At 48.8% G+C, this 15,380-nt stretch overlaps 1 protein-coding gene across 50 annotated transcripts in view; it reads right to left on the bottom strand.

Moving 5' to 3' along the window:
* Positions 1 to 15,380, bottom strand: part of ABLIM3 (actin binding LIM protein family member 3) — a 128,618-nt gene that overhangs the window by 43,877 nt on the left and 69,361 nt on the right. For 40 of the 50 annotated variants that reach the window (XR_014839081.1, XR_014839080.1, XR_014839073.1 and 37 more), the window contains one exon: positions 1,787 to 1,845. Coding sequence is in view for 23 of the 50 variants with exons in the window: in XM_085015036.1 (XP_084871162.1) it covers positions 1,787 to 1,845 (59 nt within the window). In the remaining 27 variants the exon portion in view is untranslated. Of the gene's footprint in view, positions 1 to 1,786; positions 1,846 to 2,065; positions 2,251 to 15,380 lie in introns of those variants that run through there. The other 10 variants (XR_014839088.1, XR_014839083.1, XR_014839087.1 and 7 more) reach the window with 1 other exon arrangement.

Genomic DNA, 15,380 nt, shown 5'->3' with positions numbered 1-15,380 from the left:
TGGTTAAATCAGGAGGAAGTCTCCGCCTGGACCCAAGACCTTTCAACAGGTGCTAATTCTGCCCCTACCATTGCTTTGCTTTGCTTTTCACAAAGAGAATACAGGCAATACAATCTATCCAGAATTTCTAAAAGTTACTCTTATGAAATATTCATTTTTCAATGAATTTACTTATTACTTCTATTTATAGAAAGTAATATAGGTTTTCCATGTGGTGATAGAAAGGTGTTTTCTTTGTTTTGTGTTTTAGGGCTGCAGCATATGGAGGTTCCCAGGCTAGGGGTCCAATCAGAGCTGTAGCTGCCGGCCTACGCCACGGCCAAGCCAGAGCCGAGCCGCATCTGCAGCTACATCACAGCTTCTTAACCCGCTGATGGAGGCCAGGGATCGAACCTGTACCCTCGGGGATACTAGTCAGGTTCTTGACCTGCTGAGCCACAGTGGGAACGCTGGTGATAGAAAGTTTCATTTGAAAATAAGTTTGATTAAGTAAAAAGGAGTGAGCTGAGTTAAAGGAAAAAACAGGTGATACCCATGATACAGGTGGTACACAGAGCAAAAAGCAACACGGTTGTGGCCGGCTAACTGATGTCTGAGAAACGCCAACAGGGAGGAGGAAGCAGGAAGAGAAGGACAGCGAGGTCTCCTTAACGGGGGAGGCTGAAGAAGAGACGGGAAAACCTCACGGCTCAAACAAATGATGCATCGACAGACCAGCTCTTTCACAAACGAGAGAGACAAGACGGCCGGAGAGAGAATGTTTAACCAGCTGGTCAGAACTGTACACACGCATTTTTTTTTTTTTTGTCTTTTTGCCCTTTCTGGGGCTGCTCCTGCGGCATATGGAGGTTCCCAGGCTAGGGGTCGAATCGGAGCTGTAGCCACCGACCTACACCACAGCCACAGCAACGCGGGATCCTTAACCCACCGAGCAAGGCCAGGGATTGAACCCACAACCTCATGGTTTCTAGTTGGCTTCGTTAACCACTGCGCCATGACGGGCACTCCTACACACGCATTTTTAATTGAGACTCTAGCATGTATAAGCTTAACAGAGTCCCAGGGGCTGAGGTGACATCGGGGCCAGAGTGTGGAGAGACGCCTGGAGATGGAGGAGGGCCCCCAGGACACAGCCCCAGTCTCCCCCTCCACGGTGTCAAGGACTCAGGTCTGCGCCCCCCCACCCCACCCCCCGCAGTTCTTGGATCAAGAACCCAGCCGCCCAGGACTTCCTGGTACTTGTCAGAGCACAGAGATTAGGGACACAGGACCTCACCGGCCCAGCGAGTATCTGGGGACGCTGGCTGCATTACTGCGAGCATGTCACCTCCCTCCTGAGGCCTCAGTTTTCCCCAAAGCAAAGCGAAGAGAAAATTCTTCACCCAACTGCCCTATGGGGTTAAAGGAATCAAATCCGACAGTGGCTGTGAAGACGCTTTGCTCACTATCTCTTTCCAGGACAATTCCAACCAGCATCGTTAATACACGATCTCAGGCTGGGGGGAGACCGCTGGCGTGTGCGCCTCGGCGAGGCCACCACCTTGGGACGTAAGCTCATCCCAGAAACACTAAAAACGCGCATTCCCTCAGTTCTGGGCAGATTCCAAGGTGCTGCCACGGCCGCATCCTGGCCCCTTCGGAACCCTATGAGGGGGCGTCCCTGTGATGGAAGACCCACGGGTACAGGCAGCTGTTTGAAAGCGCACACGCTAAGGGACGAGCAAAGCACGGTGCCCCCAACGCGGGCTGGAAGTGGCTGGCTTGGTGTCACCACTGGCTGGCTTACCTTTAACTTCTTCTCTGCCCGCGCTGCCTGCTTGCAGATGGGGTGCCAGACCTCAGAACCTACGGGGCCAGGAAAATAACAAGGGCTCAGACCTTGCACCCCTACCGGAATTTAGCTCTCCCCCCATCCCCCACCTCCATTTACCCCCCGGCAGCAGCCAGGAGGACCCCTGGTTCCCCGGGTCGTTGCTGCTGCATCGAGTCAACCACCCACACTCCTGCTGCTCTCCAAAGCCTGCCCGTCCGCCAGGCTCGCGCCAACTCCTGCCAACCTTCTCACCTGCCGGCGGGGACGGCCTCCTCGCTCCTCTGTGGTCCATGGTCCCTTGTCTCTCTCCCAACACAGGCCTTAAAACACAGGGGCTGGTGGACTTATCATCCCGACTAAATCAAGAGCTCCTTTTGGGGGAGCTGGCCTTTCTCTACCGCGGGACCTTCTGCGGCACCGCATCCGCAGAGGACTCTGCCCTCGGCCCTGTGCATGTCGGTGGGGTGAGGGCATGAGCAGGCAGCTGGCAGTGAGTGACACAGAGCAGGTGCTCAGTAAAGGACAGACGGCCGCGAAGTCGGCCTTCCTTTCTCTTCAAAGGCTTCTGACCGCCTGCCAGAGGGATCGTATTTACAGGGCGGGCGTGTCGTGCCGTGTGTCTTGCTTGCGGGCCCTAAGTCTTGATCTGCTGCTGATCCCTAAGAGACTTCAGACTCTTCACGTTCGGCTATGCGACTGCCCACATTTTCCTGCGGGTGAGGGTCCAGCTGGCCAGCCCCAAACTCGAGAGGCCAATTTGGAAAGGCATGAGCAACAGGTGGCTGGTCTCATGTTGAGAAGCGGCCCCAAATATTACACATTCCCCAAAGAAGGAACAGGTGTCCTGGATGAGACGGAAAACCAGGCACACGTTATCCCTCCGGTGCCAGGGCTCTTGGAACCACAAACGGCCACATGCCTGAGCACCCAGACGGCATCTGTGTCCGACTTTGTTTTTAGACTATAGTTTCCATTACGGTTTGTTGCCTGGAAGCCCTAGGGCTGGATGCTGGCTAAGCCTGGTGGGGGGTGGTCCGGCGGAACAGTGAGGCCAGGAGCGAGGGGGAGGAAGCAGGGGCGCGAGGGAGGGAGGCCGCAGGGGCTCGGCTCCGGCCCACTTTCTTCATCTGAGTCCAAGGAGCTGGGCCCTGAGACGATGCTCATCCCCCAAATTCTCCCTGGAGGCCAGATGTGAATTTGGGGAAGGGGGGCTCGCCTTCCGAGGTCACGTGCAGTGGCGCTCAGAGCCCAGCAGGGGGCCTCTGGGTCCATGGCCCCTTCCAGCAACCTCGGGGTGTGGCCACCACCAGGGGGTGGGGGGCGGCCCCGGCGTTGGGGAATTGCCGGGAGCATTTTCTGGGTCTCCGAACCCACCGGGAGTGGTTTATGGCAATGGCTCCGGCAGGAAGCCCACGCTGCAGGTCACTGTGTTCACGAGGTGAACACAAGTGTCTGAGAAGGTCGTGAGCTTCAGCGAAAAAGGCATAAGCAGGTACAGGGCTGGGCAGAGGGTCTCCCGGGGTGGGGCGGGGCGGGGCAAAGATGCCTCCTGGGCGGGGCGATGATGTCTCAGGGGCGGGGCCGGACAGCCTCCCGGCGCCACTGACCCATCTGTTCCCAAAGGAGGCTGAGCCACAAATGGCTTCAGCCTTCTGCATACGGGAAAGCAGGGGGTTTTTTTGGTTTTGTCTTTTTTAAAATTTAAGAAGTCAGAGGGGAGGGGACAAATAAAATTTAAGAAGTCAGCGGGGAGGGGAGAAATAAACTGTAGCTGACTAGAAATTTTTTAAACATCAAAAGTTTGGGTGTTAGCAGTACATCATTTAAATAAGAGAGGGAAGGAATTTGTTGGAAGTGAGCAATCAACTTAGATAAATGAATGTAAGAAAAGACGACTGCCTCATGAAGACGCCTGTGAGCCTATGGTCTGCAGAGTCCGACCGTCAAGGCTTCTCACCCCAACACTCTCCGCGGAAAACAGAACTTGATTCAGAAATGAACCGTCCCCCGGCTGGATCCTATCTTTGTGTTTTTCAGAGACAGAGCTCTCTGCACCCACAGGACGATGGTAACCAGAGCAGAGAGGCACCCAAACTAGGTCTTAAGGCAGGGTCTTCTCCGTGCAGAAGACAAGACAGCACAGAATGGTGAGAAGGCTTTTACAGTTTAACGCCTCTCCCCCGGCTGAGAGATTATCTTCTCTCAGGAAGCAGAACCAGGATTAAGGGCAGGGGGTACAAAGTACCATCTAAGATGGGCTCAGGGATATACTGTACGAGGCAAAGAACACAGCCCATGTTTTGTAAAGTAACCTTTCAAAATTGCGTAGAAATGATTCAGGATATTTTAAAACTTTCAGAAAAGGCGCTAAGGGCCAAAGTTTCAGGGAAGGAGAATTTAACGTCTTAAGATGGAAGGGGTTCATTCTGAGAGTGAGCTTCCTGTCGGTGCAGGTAATTAGGCAGACACTGGGAGCTAAATGCTTAGCAGGGATGCTGTCCAGGAGACACGTCACGTGGTAGTTAGCCCAACAGATGTTTCCTATGCCCCCCAAACCCCTCGAGATCCGGTTTCCACACTAACAGGCCCTCTTTAGAGAAGAAAAGAATTATCTGCTCCTATCCAACAATCTTGCCGAGAATGTAAATTTTATAAGTAGCAGGATTCACATTTGTTTCACCTACAGATATACCTGCAGGGACTGTAGCTTCTTAATCACCTAACACACGTGAAGCAAACAAATAAACAGAAGCAACGCATGAAATTCTCTTTTAGGCCAAAGGAACCCTCCAAGCTGGTCTCAGAGACTCGGACGACCGGTACCATCCAGACTCGGATCGGACAGCTCCAATTCCAGACCGAGTGTCTCCGAGAATCTTCAGCAGCTTGGGGGTCTGTAAAAATGTGACCGGGGCACCACCTGTCCAGCACCCGGGAAAATGCAGATTCCTGGGCCCCCTGAAGTCAGTTTCCTAGAGGCGGGGCCCGAATATCTGCAGTTTTTCACAAGCTCCCCAGGTGATTTATGACTCTTAGGCTGGGCTAAGATGTGTGATTCTTACCAGTTAAGACCGGTTAACACTCCCAGTCTGTTCCCATGGAATGTCACAGGATAAAAACACAAGACAGAACCCTTTCAGGTGTAAGAATTCAACACTTTTGCTTATTTGACCCCTGATTCCAGAAGTACGCTCATCCTTGGAGACTGTGGCTCCTAATACCAGCTTCTGCAGTTAAAACCTCCTGCAAATGTTAGGGAAGTGAAGGATTCGCTCTTTCTGTGTCATCTGACTCGGAGACAAAATCTACATCTCCCGAGCTGTCCCTCGGCCGGGCACTGAGACTGCTTTTAATCCTCGGCAGAGTCAGCCTTCAGTCACATCTCTGACTGGCTACAGCGCACCCCACCCCTGTAACATGCTGGATTACTTAAGGTCGGGGAACCCACCCAGCTCTGCCAGACCTTGAAATTCAATTTGCCAACACGGGATTTTTTGCATTTGTCGAGATTTTAATACCAAAGCTGGAGCTGATGCCATAGGCTTCCAGAAGCCCAGCCAGGCTTACAGACACAGCAGGGATGGAAACTGGCCCACCCTGCAGGTTCTGTTTGGCCAACACAGTGGTTTTTTTGGTTTGGTTTGGTTTTGTCTTTAACTCACTGAGCGAGGCCAGGGATTGAACCCGCAACCTTATGGTCCCTAGTCGGATTCTTTAACTATTGCGCCACGACGGGAACTCCTGTTTTCTTAAAGTATTTTTGAACATGAAAGCTTTAGACCCTGCAGGTAGCCAGGGACCCTCCCTCCTGTCTGCCTCCAGCCCTTCTCGCTCATTCAAGCAAGCATTTCAGTTTTCAGTCCCTGATCTCAGCTGGAGTGTTAGGTTTCTCCCCTGGATTTCTCTTGATTGTAACAGGGTGAGGTTTCTGATTTCTGCCTTTACGACACAGTCTTGCTAGGACCGTGGAATGGCTTCTTTAAACTCCTCGACCTGGATAAACAAATGTGGTGTATCCATATGATGGAATATTACTCAGCCACGAACAGCAAGGAAACACTGATGCCTGGTAGAGTGTGGGTGCATCCGGAAAGAAGGGTGCATTACGTAAGGGAAAGAAGCCAGACACAAAAGGCTACATCTACACGAAATATCCCACAGAGGTAAATCTCAAGAGATAGAGCAGACTGGTGGTTGCTGCGGGGGGGGGGGGGGGGGCCCTCCAGGGACGGGAATGGGGAGCAACTTCCTAATGGCTCTGGGTCTCCTTCGCGGGTGGGGAAATGTTTTGGATCCAGGCAGGGGTTGGGGGTGCGCAGCACTGGGAATGTACCAAAAGCTACTGCGCTGTTTGCTTTCAAATGGTTAACTTTCTGTTACGTGATTCTGACCTCAATTAAAAAAAAAAGGCCCTGCCCCACCCGTCACTGGGGGACAGCTTCTGCAGCCCACCGGCCCTCTGCTCCCTCCGTTCCTAAGGTTCCAGCCTCAGCGGGGGGAGAGGAGCGAGCCCTTCTGCTGACGCTGACATGTAACAACCACGTCATCACCATCACAACTGTGGGCACCGGGCAATCCTGACCACACGTGAGGCTGTCTCTGCAGGATCCCAGGCTAGGGGTTGACTCGGACCTGCAGCCGCTGGCCTGCACCACAGGCACTGCCATGTGAGATCCAAGCCGCGTCTGCGACCTATACCAGCCCTCACGGCAACACTGGATCCGCAACCCACTGAGCGAGGTCAGGGATAGACCCTGCGTCCTCACGGATACCAGTCAGGTTCATTACCACTGAGCCATGGCGGGAACTCCCTTTAATGTGATGTCCTTAAGGGGTTCCAATTCTGGCGACACGACTTCCCAGCTGCATCGTCGACACCAAGTCAGCTACGTCTGTGTGCCCCCGTTTCCCCATCCGTGAGACGGGGAGGGCTGCGGTGCCTGGCGTGTGTGTTTGTGGTGCAGATTGATGGGTTAATACGTGTACGGTGCTGAGAACAGTGTCTGCGAGAGCAGGCCCTGTTGTCATCATTATCTCCCGTCCGCCTACGAAAACTCCGTTTGCTGGGATCTAGGTGGGTGACAGGACAGGAGTCCTGCAGAGATGTGAGGGGGCCGGTGGTGTTTACTCGCCTACTCCCAGCACCGGGGCCTGGCTGGGGAGGAGGGGGCACGGGCAACAGAGGGCTGGCCGGGCAGGTGCACTCGCTGGGCAGAAGCCTGGCTCGGCCGCCAGGACACCCTCCTGGAAGGCGGGGCTTGTGCCCAGGGACGGGGACACCACAGGAGAAGCGAAAAAGACCAGCCTGCCTGGCGCTGACGCGACCAAGGGGGGGTGGAAGCTTCCTAAAGGGCTGGATGGAGCGAAGTGGTCCTGGGAGGCTGGGCACCAGGGAGGGCGCCGGGGGCCAGGCCATTCCCACTAAGAGTAAGGACAGCACATCCCATGTGTGTCAGGCACTAAGTATTATTATCCTTATTGTCATTATCGTAACTTTTAGAGAGTAATATCGTACTCTTTAGAGAGTGCCTGTGCCAGGCCTTATATACACACTTTATATCAGTAACCGAGTGAAAAACAGCAATGAGTGAAGCTGTGCCCAGCCTGCTGCTCAGCCTTATTAACAGTGACGAGACTACCGACAGTAACCGGCGTTCCTCAGCGCCTGGCTCAGGGGGAACAGCCGTTTCTACAGGACGGGGTGTTTGTACCATGACCTGTGACACAGGCCGGGACCTGGGCCTGTGCTGCGGTGGCTGCAAGGCTGGGCTTGGAAAATCTGCTCCTCCAACAACAGCACACAAGCGAAGAGCAAGGGGCTAAAAATAACTGTGTACACGCAGAGCCGGGGAAATCATGGGCAACGAGACCCAAAAAACTAAAAACCCAACCGGCACTTTTCCTTTTTTTTGTTTTTGCCTTTTCTAGGGCCGCTCCTGCGGGATATGGAGGTTCCCAGGCTAGGGGTCGAATCAGAGCTGCAGCCACCAGTCTACTAGGCCAGAGCCACAGCAACACGGGATCCAAGCCACATCTGCGACCTACACCACAGATCACGGCAACACTGGCTCCTTAACCCACTGAGCAAGGCCAGGGATCGAACCTGCAGCCTCATGGTTCCCAGTCAGATTCACTAACCACTGCACCACGACGGGAACTCCCCCAACCGGTACTTCTGAAAAGCTGAGAACCAAAGCAGTGTTTCACGAGCAAAAAGAGTCCTCTGCATGCTCCCTGCACACGCCACCACCGAAGGGGCGGGCAGCCCACCTAAGCGCCCCTCCGGCCTCAGACCTGGACCAGCCCCTACCTGTGCCCCATGTAAGGAACCAGCTTGTCCCCACCTTGGGGAGCAAGCAGGGCAGCCTGTGGTTGTTTTCACTCCCTTCACGGCAGCAGTGGCCCCAACAAAGCCTTGACTGGATTTTCCTGTCTGGCCCCTTCTCAATTTCTATTGATCAAGGAGGCCAAGAGCCCTGGACGGTAGCACCGGGACTGGTGGAGCCGCTGGAGCCAGGCTCTATGCGAAGCCTTCCCTGTGCCTTTGCTCACTGCACCCCCAAGAGCCTGGTGGGGGAGCCTAGGGTTGTCTCTGTCTTCAGACGGGGTCCGGAGTTTGGGAGCTTGGGGGTTCTGCCCGCTTTTGCCCATCGCTGTCTCCCTGCCCCAGCCTGGGTGCGGGCATGTGACCAAAGTCAGGGTCCCAAGTGCCTTCGGGCCTCCTCTGCTGAACTTTGCGGGAAAAGCTGTGCCACTGGGCCCATGGTGCCCAGCAGCTGGCCATGCCCCTCCCCGTGACAGGGAGGCAGTGAGTCTGGATCAGGAGAGCACAAGGCTGTGCACAAAAAAGAAGCAGGGGGAGACCACCTGCTGCCCCCAGGGGCCCTCAGCCTGGCTCCGCTGCTCCTGGATGCTACCAAGGTCGGCGAGCTCATCAGTCCCCTTTCACCTGATGTCCTTTGAGCTGAGCTCCTGCCACCTAACAAGTCCAGACCAATAAAACATCTCACGGAGCTAAAACCCGAGTATCTGACAAGGGCTTGGCTTGCCCAGCAGGCAATTTTGTTTCCTAGAAAATAGAGGAAGCAACCAGGGAAACTGCTATTCTGGACCTAATTCTGACCAACATGGACAAATTGGCTGCTGAAGTAGATGTGACATGTCACTGGCGAGAAAATGGCCACATTGTCTTGAGTTTGTGGCACAAGGAGCAAGTTGGAAACACATACAAACCTTCAACTACTACACTGTAATATTTTCTTTATGATTCAAGATGTTTGGTAACCCCCAACATCTAAAAAAAATATTTGCAGCTCATCAGAAATTAAAATGTACTCTATTTAAAACGAAATATGCTTCAAAGACTCAGACTTAAGGAAATATCAATTTAGTACAGTAACAGGCTATGTTTGAAGAGTCTAAAATTATGTAGCAGGATTGGGGAAACATAAGATTTAAAGTTTTTAAGCATAACTCCTACAACCTAAGCTGTCAGTAGAGAGATCCAATTTAAAATAACAATGCTAAACTCCCAAATTATAGCAACCCATGTCACGTTAGTGCCTTTTAAAGTGTGGTTTGCTGAGAGGGAATGAAGACGGTGGAGTAGAAGGACGGGAGCTCACTTTCTTTCATAAAAGCAACAAAATCACAACCTTCAACCAAGTAGACGGCAAACTATCCAAAACCCACATCCTGCTCCAGAAGACAGAGAGGAGGCCACATCAAGACGGTTGGAAGGTGATGAGGTGACATCAGCAACCCCATACCTGCCGGGTGGGTGGCCCCGGAGTGGAAGGTAACTGTATCACAGAGACTCACCTACAGGAGGGAGAGTTCTGAGCCCCACACTGGGTTCCCACATCTGGGGATCTGATATTGGGAGGAGGAGCCCCTGGAGCACCTGGTACTGAAGGCAAGCAGGGCCTGTGCAGAGAGGCTCCACAGGACTGGGGGAAACAGAGACCCCATTCTTGAAAGGCGCACACAGGCTTTCATGTGCATTGGGTCCCAGGGCAACGCAGAGACTCCACAGGAATCTGGGTCAGACCTGACTGTGGTTCTTGGAGGATATCCTGGGAAAATGGGTGACTGGCTCATTGTGGGGGAAGGGCATTGGAGGCAGAGGTCTCGGGAATATTCATCAGCGTGTGCTCCCCTAGAGGTGGCCATTTTGGAAAAATCTGGCCCCACCCATCAGGGCTGAGAAGCCTCAGGCCAAACAATAATCTGGGTGGGATCATAGCCCCAGCTATCAGCAAAGGCTGCCTAAGACTCCCCCCCACCAGGCATACAGCCCTCTCTAATCTCACCCAGAGACAAAGCCTATCCCCAGAGGGATAGGAATCAGCTCCATCTACCAGTGGGCAGGCACCAGTCCCTCCCATCAGGAAGCCCCAGCAACCCCCATTCCAGCTTCAGCCACAAGAGGTGCAGACATCAGAAGCAATAGAGGCCACAACCCTACTGTATGCAAAAAAGAGACCACACCAAAAATCTATACAAAATGAAAAGTCAGAGAATCATGACTCAGATAAGGGGGCAAGAAAAAACCTCAGATAAACAGCTAAGTGATCTGGAGATTACCAACCTCCATGAAAAAGACTAAACTAATGATAGTAAAGATGACTCATGATCTTGGAAATAAACTGGAGGCAAAGATTGATAAATTACAAGAAACACTAAGCAAAGAAATACAAGAGTTAGGATTAAGCAAGCAGAGATGCAAAACACAATAACTGATAAAAATGCATTAGAAGCAACCAACAGCAGAATACAGGAGGCAGAAGAAAGAATAAGTGAGGTGGAAGACCCACTAGCAAAAATCACTGATGTGGAACAGAAAAGAGAAAAAAGGTTGAAAAGAAATGAAGACAGGGAGTTCCCGTCGTGGCACAGTGGTTAATGAATCCGACTAGGAACCATGAGGTTTTGGGTTCAATCCCTGGCCTCACTCAGTGGGTTAATGATCTGGCGTTGCTGTGAGCTGTGGTGTAGGTCGCAGACGCAGCTCAGATCCTGCACTGCTGTGGCTCTGGCGTAGGCTGGTGGCTACAGCTCCAATTAGACCCCTAGCCTGGGAACCTCCATATGCCATGGGAGCGGCCCTAGAAAAGGCAAAAAGACAAAAAAAAAAAAAAAAAAAGAAAGAAAGAAAGAAAGAAATGAAGACAGTCTAGGGGAGCTCTGGGACGTTAAATGCACCAACATCTGCATTATAGGGGTGCCAGAAGGAGGAGAGAGAGAGAAACGGCCAGAGAAAATACTTGGAGAGATAATAGCCGAAAACTCCCCTAACATAGGAAAGGAACCACTCACTCAAATCCAGGAAGCACAATGAGTACCATATAAAATAAACCCAAGAAGGAACACCCTGAGACACATATTAATCAGACTGACCAAAATTAAAGACAAAGAGAAAATATGGAAAGCAGCTAGGGAAAAGAAACAAATAACTTACAAGGGAACCCTGATAAGGTTATCAGCAGATTTTTCAGCAGAAACTCTGCAGGCCAGAAGGGAGTGGTATGATGAAAGAGATTTAAAGGGATGAAAGGAAAAGGCCTCCAACCAAGATGAGTCAACCCAGCAAGGCTCTCTTTAAGATTTGAAGGAGAAATCAAAAGCTTTACAGACAAGCAAAAGCTAAGAGAACTCACCACCACTAAACCAGCTTTACAACAAATACTAAAGGAATTTCTCTAGGTGGAAAAGAACAGGCAAAAACTAGAAACAAAAATATTACAAATGACAAGGCTGACCAGTAAAGGTATATACACAGTAAAGGCAGGGAATCATCCACACACAAATATGCCACCAAAATCAGAAATCATGAGATGAGGAGGGCACAAAGGCAGGACACTGGAGACGCATCTGAAATTAAGAGAGCAACAACGTAAAACAATCTTGTATATATACAGACTCCTATATCAAAACTTCATGGTAACTTCAAACCAAAACTCTACAATAGATATACACAGAAATAAGCAATCCAAACACAACACTAAAGATAGTCATCAAACCACAAGAGAAGAGAACAAGAGAAGAAGGGAAGAAAAAAGACCAACAAAAACAAATCCAAAACAGTTAATAAAATGGCAATAAGAACATACATATCAATAATTACCTTAAATGGAAATGGACTAAATGCCCCGACCAAAGACACGGACTGGATGAATGGATACAAAAGCAAGACCCATATATACACTGTCTTCAAGAGGCCCACTTCAGTTCTAGGGCCACATACAAATTGAAAGTGAGAGGATGGAAGCAAATAATCCATGCAAACGGACATCAAAAGAAAGCTGGAGTAGCAATACTCATATCAGACAAAATAGACCTTAAAATAAAGAATATTATAAAAGACAAAGGAGGACACTGAATAATGATCAAAGGATCAACCCAAGAAGATATAACAATTGTAAACATATACGCACCCAACATAGGAGCACCTCAACATATAAGGCAACTGCCAACAACTTTAAAAGGAGAAACTGAGGAGTTTCCATTTTGGCTCAGGGGAAATGAACCCAACTAGTATCCATGAGGATGCAGGTTTGATCCCTGGCCTCACTCACTGTGTTAAGGATCCAGAATTCCATGAGCTGTGGTGTAGGTCACAGACATTGCTTGGATATAGGTTGCTGTGGCTGTGGTGTAGGCTGGCAGCTGCAGCTCCAATTAGACCCCTAGCCTGGAAACTTCCATATGCTGCAGGAGTGGCCCTACAAAAAATTAAGAAAAGGAGAAACTGACAATAACACAGTAATAGCAGGGGATTTTAACACCCCACTTACAGTAATGGACAGATCATCCAGACAGAAAATCAGCAAGGAAACACAGGCCTTAAATGATGCATTAGCCCAGATGGACTTAATAGGTATTTATAGGACATTCCACCCAAAAGCAGAATACACATTCTTCTCTAGTGCACATGGAACATTCTCTAGGATAGATCATGTTCTGGGCCACGAATAAGTCTCGGTAAATTTAAGAAAATTGACATCATATCCAGCATCTTTTCTGACCATAACACTATTCGACTGGAAATCAATAACAAGAAACAGACTGCAAAAAGCACAAAAACCTGGAGATTAAACAACATGCTACTGAACAACCAATGGATCACTGAAGAAATCAGAGAGGAAGTTAAAAAATACCTAGAAGCAAATGACAACAAAGACACAGCAATCCAAAACCTATGGGATGCAGCAAAAGCAGTTCCAGGAGGGAAGTTTATAGCCATACAAGCCCACCTCAGGAAACAGGAAAACCTCAAATAAAGAACCTAACTTCACACCTAAAGCAACTAGAGGGAAAGGAACAGACAAAATCCGCAGTTAGCAGAAGGAAAGAAATCATGAAGCTGAGAGCAGAAATCAATGAAATAGAAAAGAAGACAACCACAGAAAAGATCAGTGAAACGAAAAGCTGGGTCTTTGAAAAGATCAACAAAATTGATAAACCCTTAGCCAGACTCATCAAGAAAAAAAGAGAGAGGACTCAAATCAATAAAATTAGAAATGAAAACGGAGAGGTTACAATGGACATCGCAGAAATACCAAGGATCATAAGAGACTGCTGCATGCAGCTGTGTGCCAATAAAATGGACAACCTAGAAGAAACGGACAAATTCTTAGAAAAGTACAATCTTCCAAGACGAAACCAAGACAAAACAGAAAAGATGAACGGACAGATCACAAGTACCAAAACTGAAACTGTGATTAAAAAACTTCCAACAAACAAAAGTCCAAGGCCAGATAGCTTCACAGATGAACTCCACCAAACATTTAGAGGGGAGCTAACACCTGTCCTTCTGAAACTCTTCGAAAAAATTGCAGAGGAAGGAACACTCCCAAACTCATTATACGAGGCCGCCATCACCCTGATACCAACACCAGACAAAGACACCACAAAAACGAAAATTACAAGGCCAATATCACTGATGAACATGGATGTAAAAATCCTCAACAAAATCCTAGCAAACCGAATCCGACAGTACATTAAATGGACCGTGCACCATGATCAAGTGAGACTTATCCCAGGGATGCAAGGACTTTTCAATATCTGCAAATCAGTGTGATACACCATATTAAGAAACTGAAGAATGAAGCATATGATCCTCTCAATAGATGCAGAGAAAGCTTTTGATAAAATCCAACACCCACTTCTAATAAAAACCCTCCAGAGAGTGGGCATAGTGGGAACCTACCTCAACATAATAAAGGCCACATATGACAAACCCTCAGCGAACATCATTCTCAGTGGTGAAAAGCTGAAAGAATTCTGACTAACATCAGGAACAAGACAAGGATGTTTGCTCTTGCCACTATATGTTTTTCAAGTCCTAGCCATGGCAATCAGAGAAGAAAAGGAAATAGAAGGAATCCAAATTGGAAAGGAAGAAGTAAAACTCTGACTGTTTGCAGATAACATACTATACCTAGAAAATCCTAAAGATGTTACCAGAAAACTGTTAGAGCTCATCAATGAACTTGGTAAAGTTGCAGGATACAAAAGTAATACGGAGAAATATATAGCATTTCTATATGCTAACAATGAAAGATTGGAAAGAGAAATTAGGGAAACAATCCCATTTACCATCACATCAAAAAGAATTGGCAACCTGGGAATAAATCTGCCTAAAGAGGCAAAAGACCTGTACTCTGAAAACTAAAAGACGCAGATGAAAGAAATCAATTATGATACAAACAGTTGGAAATATCTACCAAGCTCTTGGACTAGAAGAATCAATATTGGCAATTTGACTGTATTATTAAAGGCAATCTACAGATTCAATGCAGTCCCTGTCAAATTACCAAGGAAATTTTTCACAGAACTAGAACAAAATATTTTAAAGTTTGTTTGGAAGCACAAAAGACCCAGAATAGCCAAAGTCATCCTGAGAAAGAAAAACAGAGCTGCAGCAATCAGGCTCCCTGACCTCAGACTATTCCACAAAGCTACAGTCGTCAAAATAGTATGGCACTGACACAAAAACAGAAATATAGACCAGTGGCACAGAATAAAAAGCCCAGAATTAAACCCACACACCTACAGTCTATGACAAAGGAGACATGAATATACAATGGAGAAAAGACAGTTCTCTCAGTAAGTGGGAAAACTGGGTAGTTACATGTAAAAGAATGAAATTAGAACACTTCCTAATACCACACACAAAAATTACCTTAAAGGGGATTAAATACCTAAATATAAGACTGAATACTAACTCTCAGAGGACAACATAGGCTGAACACTCTCTGACATAAACCACAGAAATATCTTCTCAGATCGTCCCCTAGAGTAATGACAATAAAAACAAACAAATGGAACCTAATTAAAGGTTTTTGCACAGCAAAGGAAACCCTAAATAAAACAAAAAGACACCCCACAGAATGGGAGTAAATATTTGCAAATGAAGCAACTGACAAGGGATTAATCTCCAAAATATATAAACACCTCCTGCAGCTCAATCTAAAAAAACCCACAACCCCATCAAAAAATGGGCAAAAAGGAGTTCCCATCATGGCACAGTGGTTAACGAATCTGACTAGCATCCATGAGGACG

Source organism: Sus scrofa, chromosome 2, assembly GCF_054392235.1.
Source record: "Sus scrofa isolate SSC_HxYL_T2T_F1_AM1 chromosome 2, Sscrofa_HxYL_maternal_Yorkshire_Landrace_v2.0, whole genome shotgun sequence".
In the NCBI taxonomy this organism is placed as follows: Eukaryota; Metazoa; Chordata; class Mammalia; order Artiodactyla; family Suidae; genus Sus; species Sus scrofa.
This window is presented reverse-complemented; position numbering and strand designations above follow the sequence as displayed.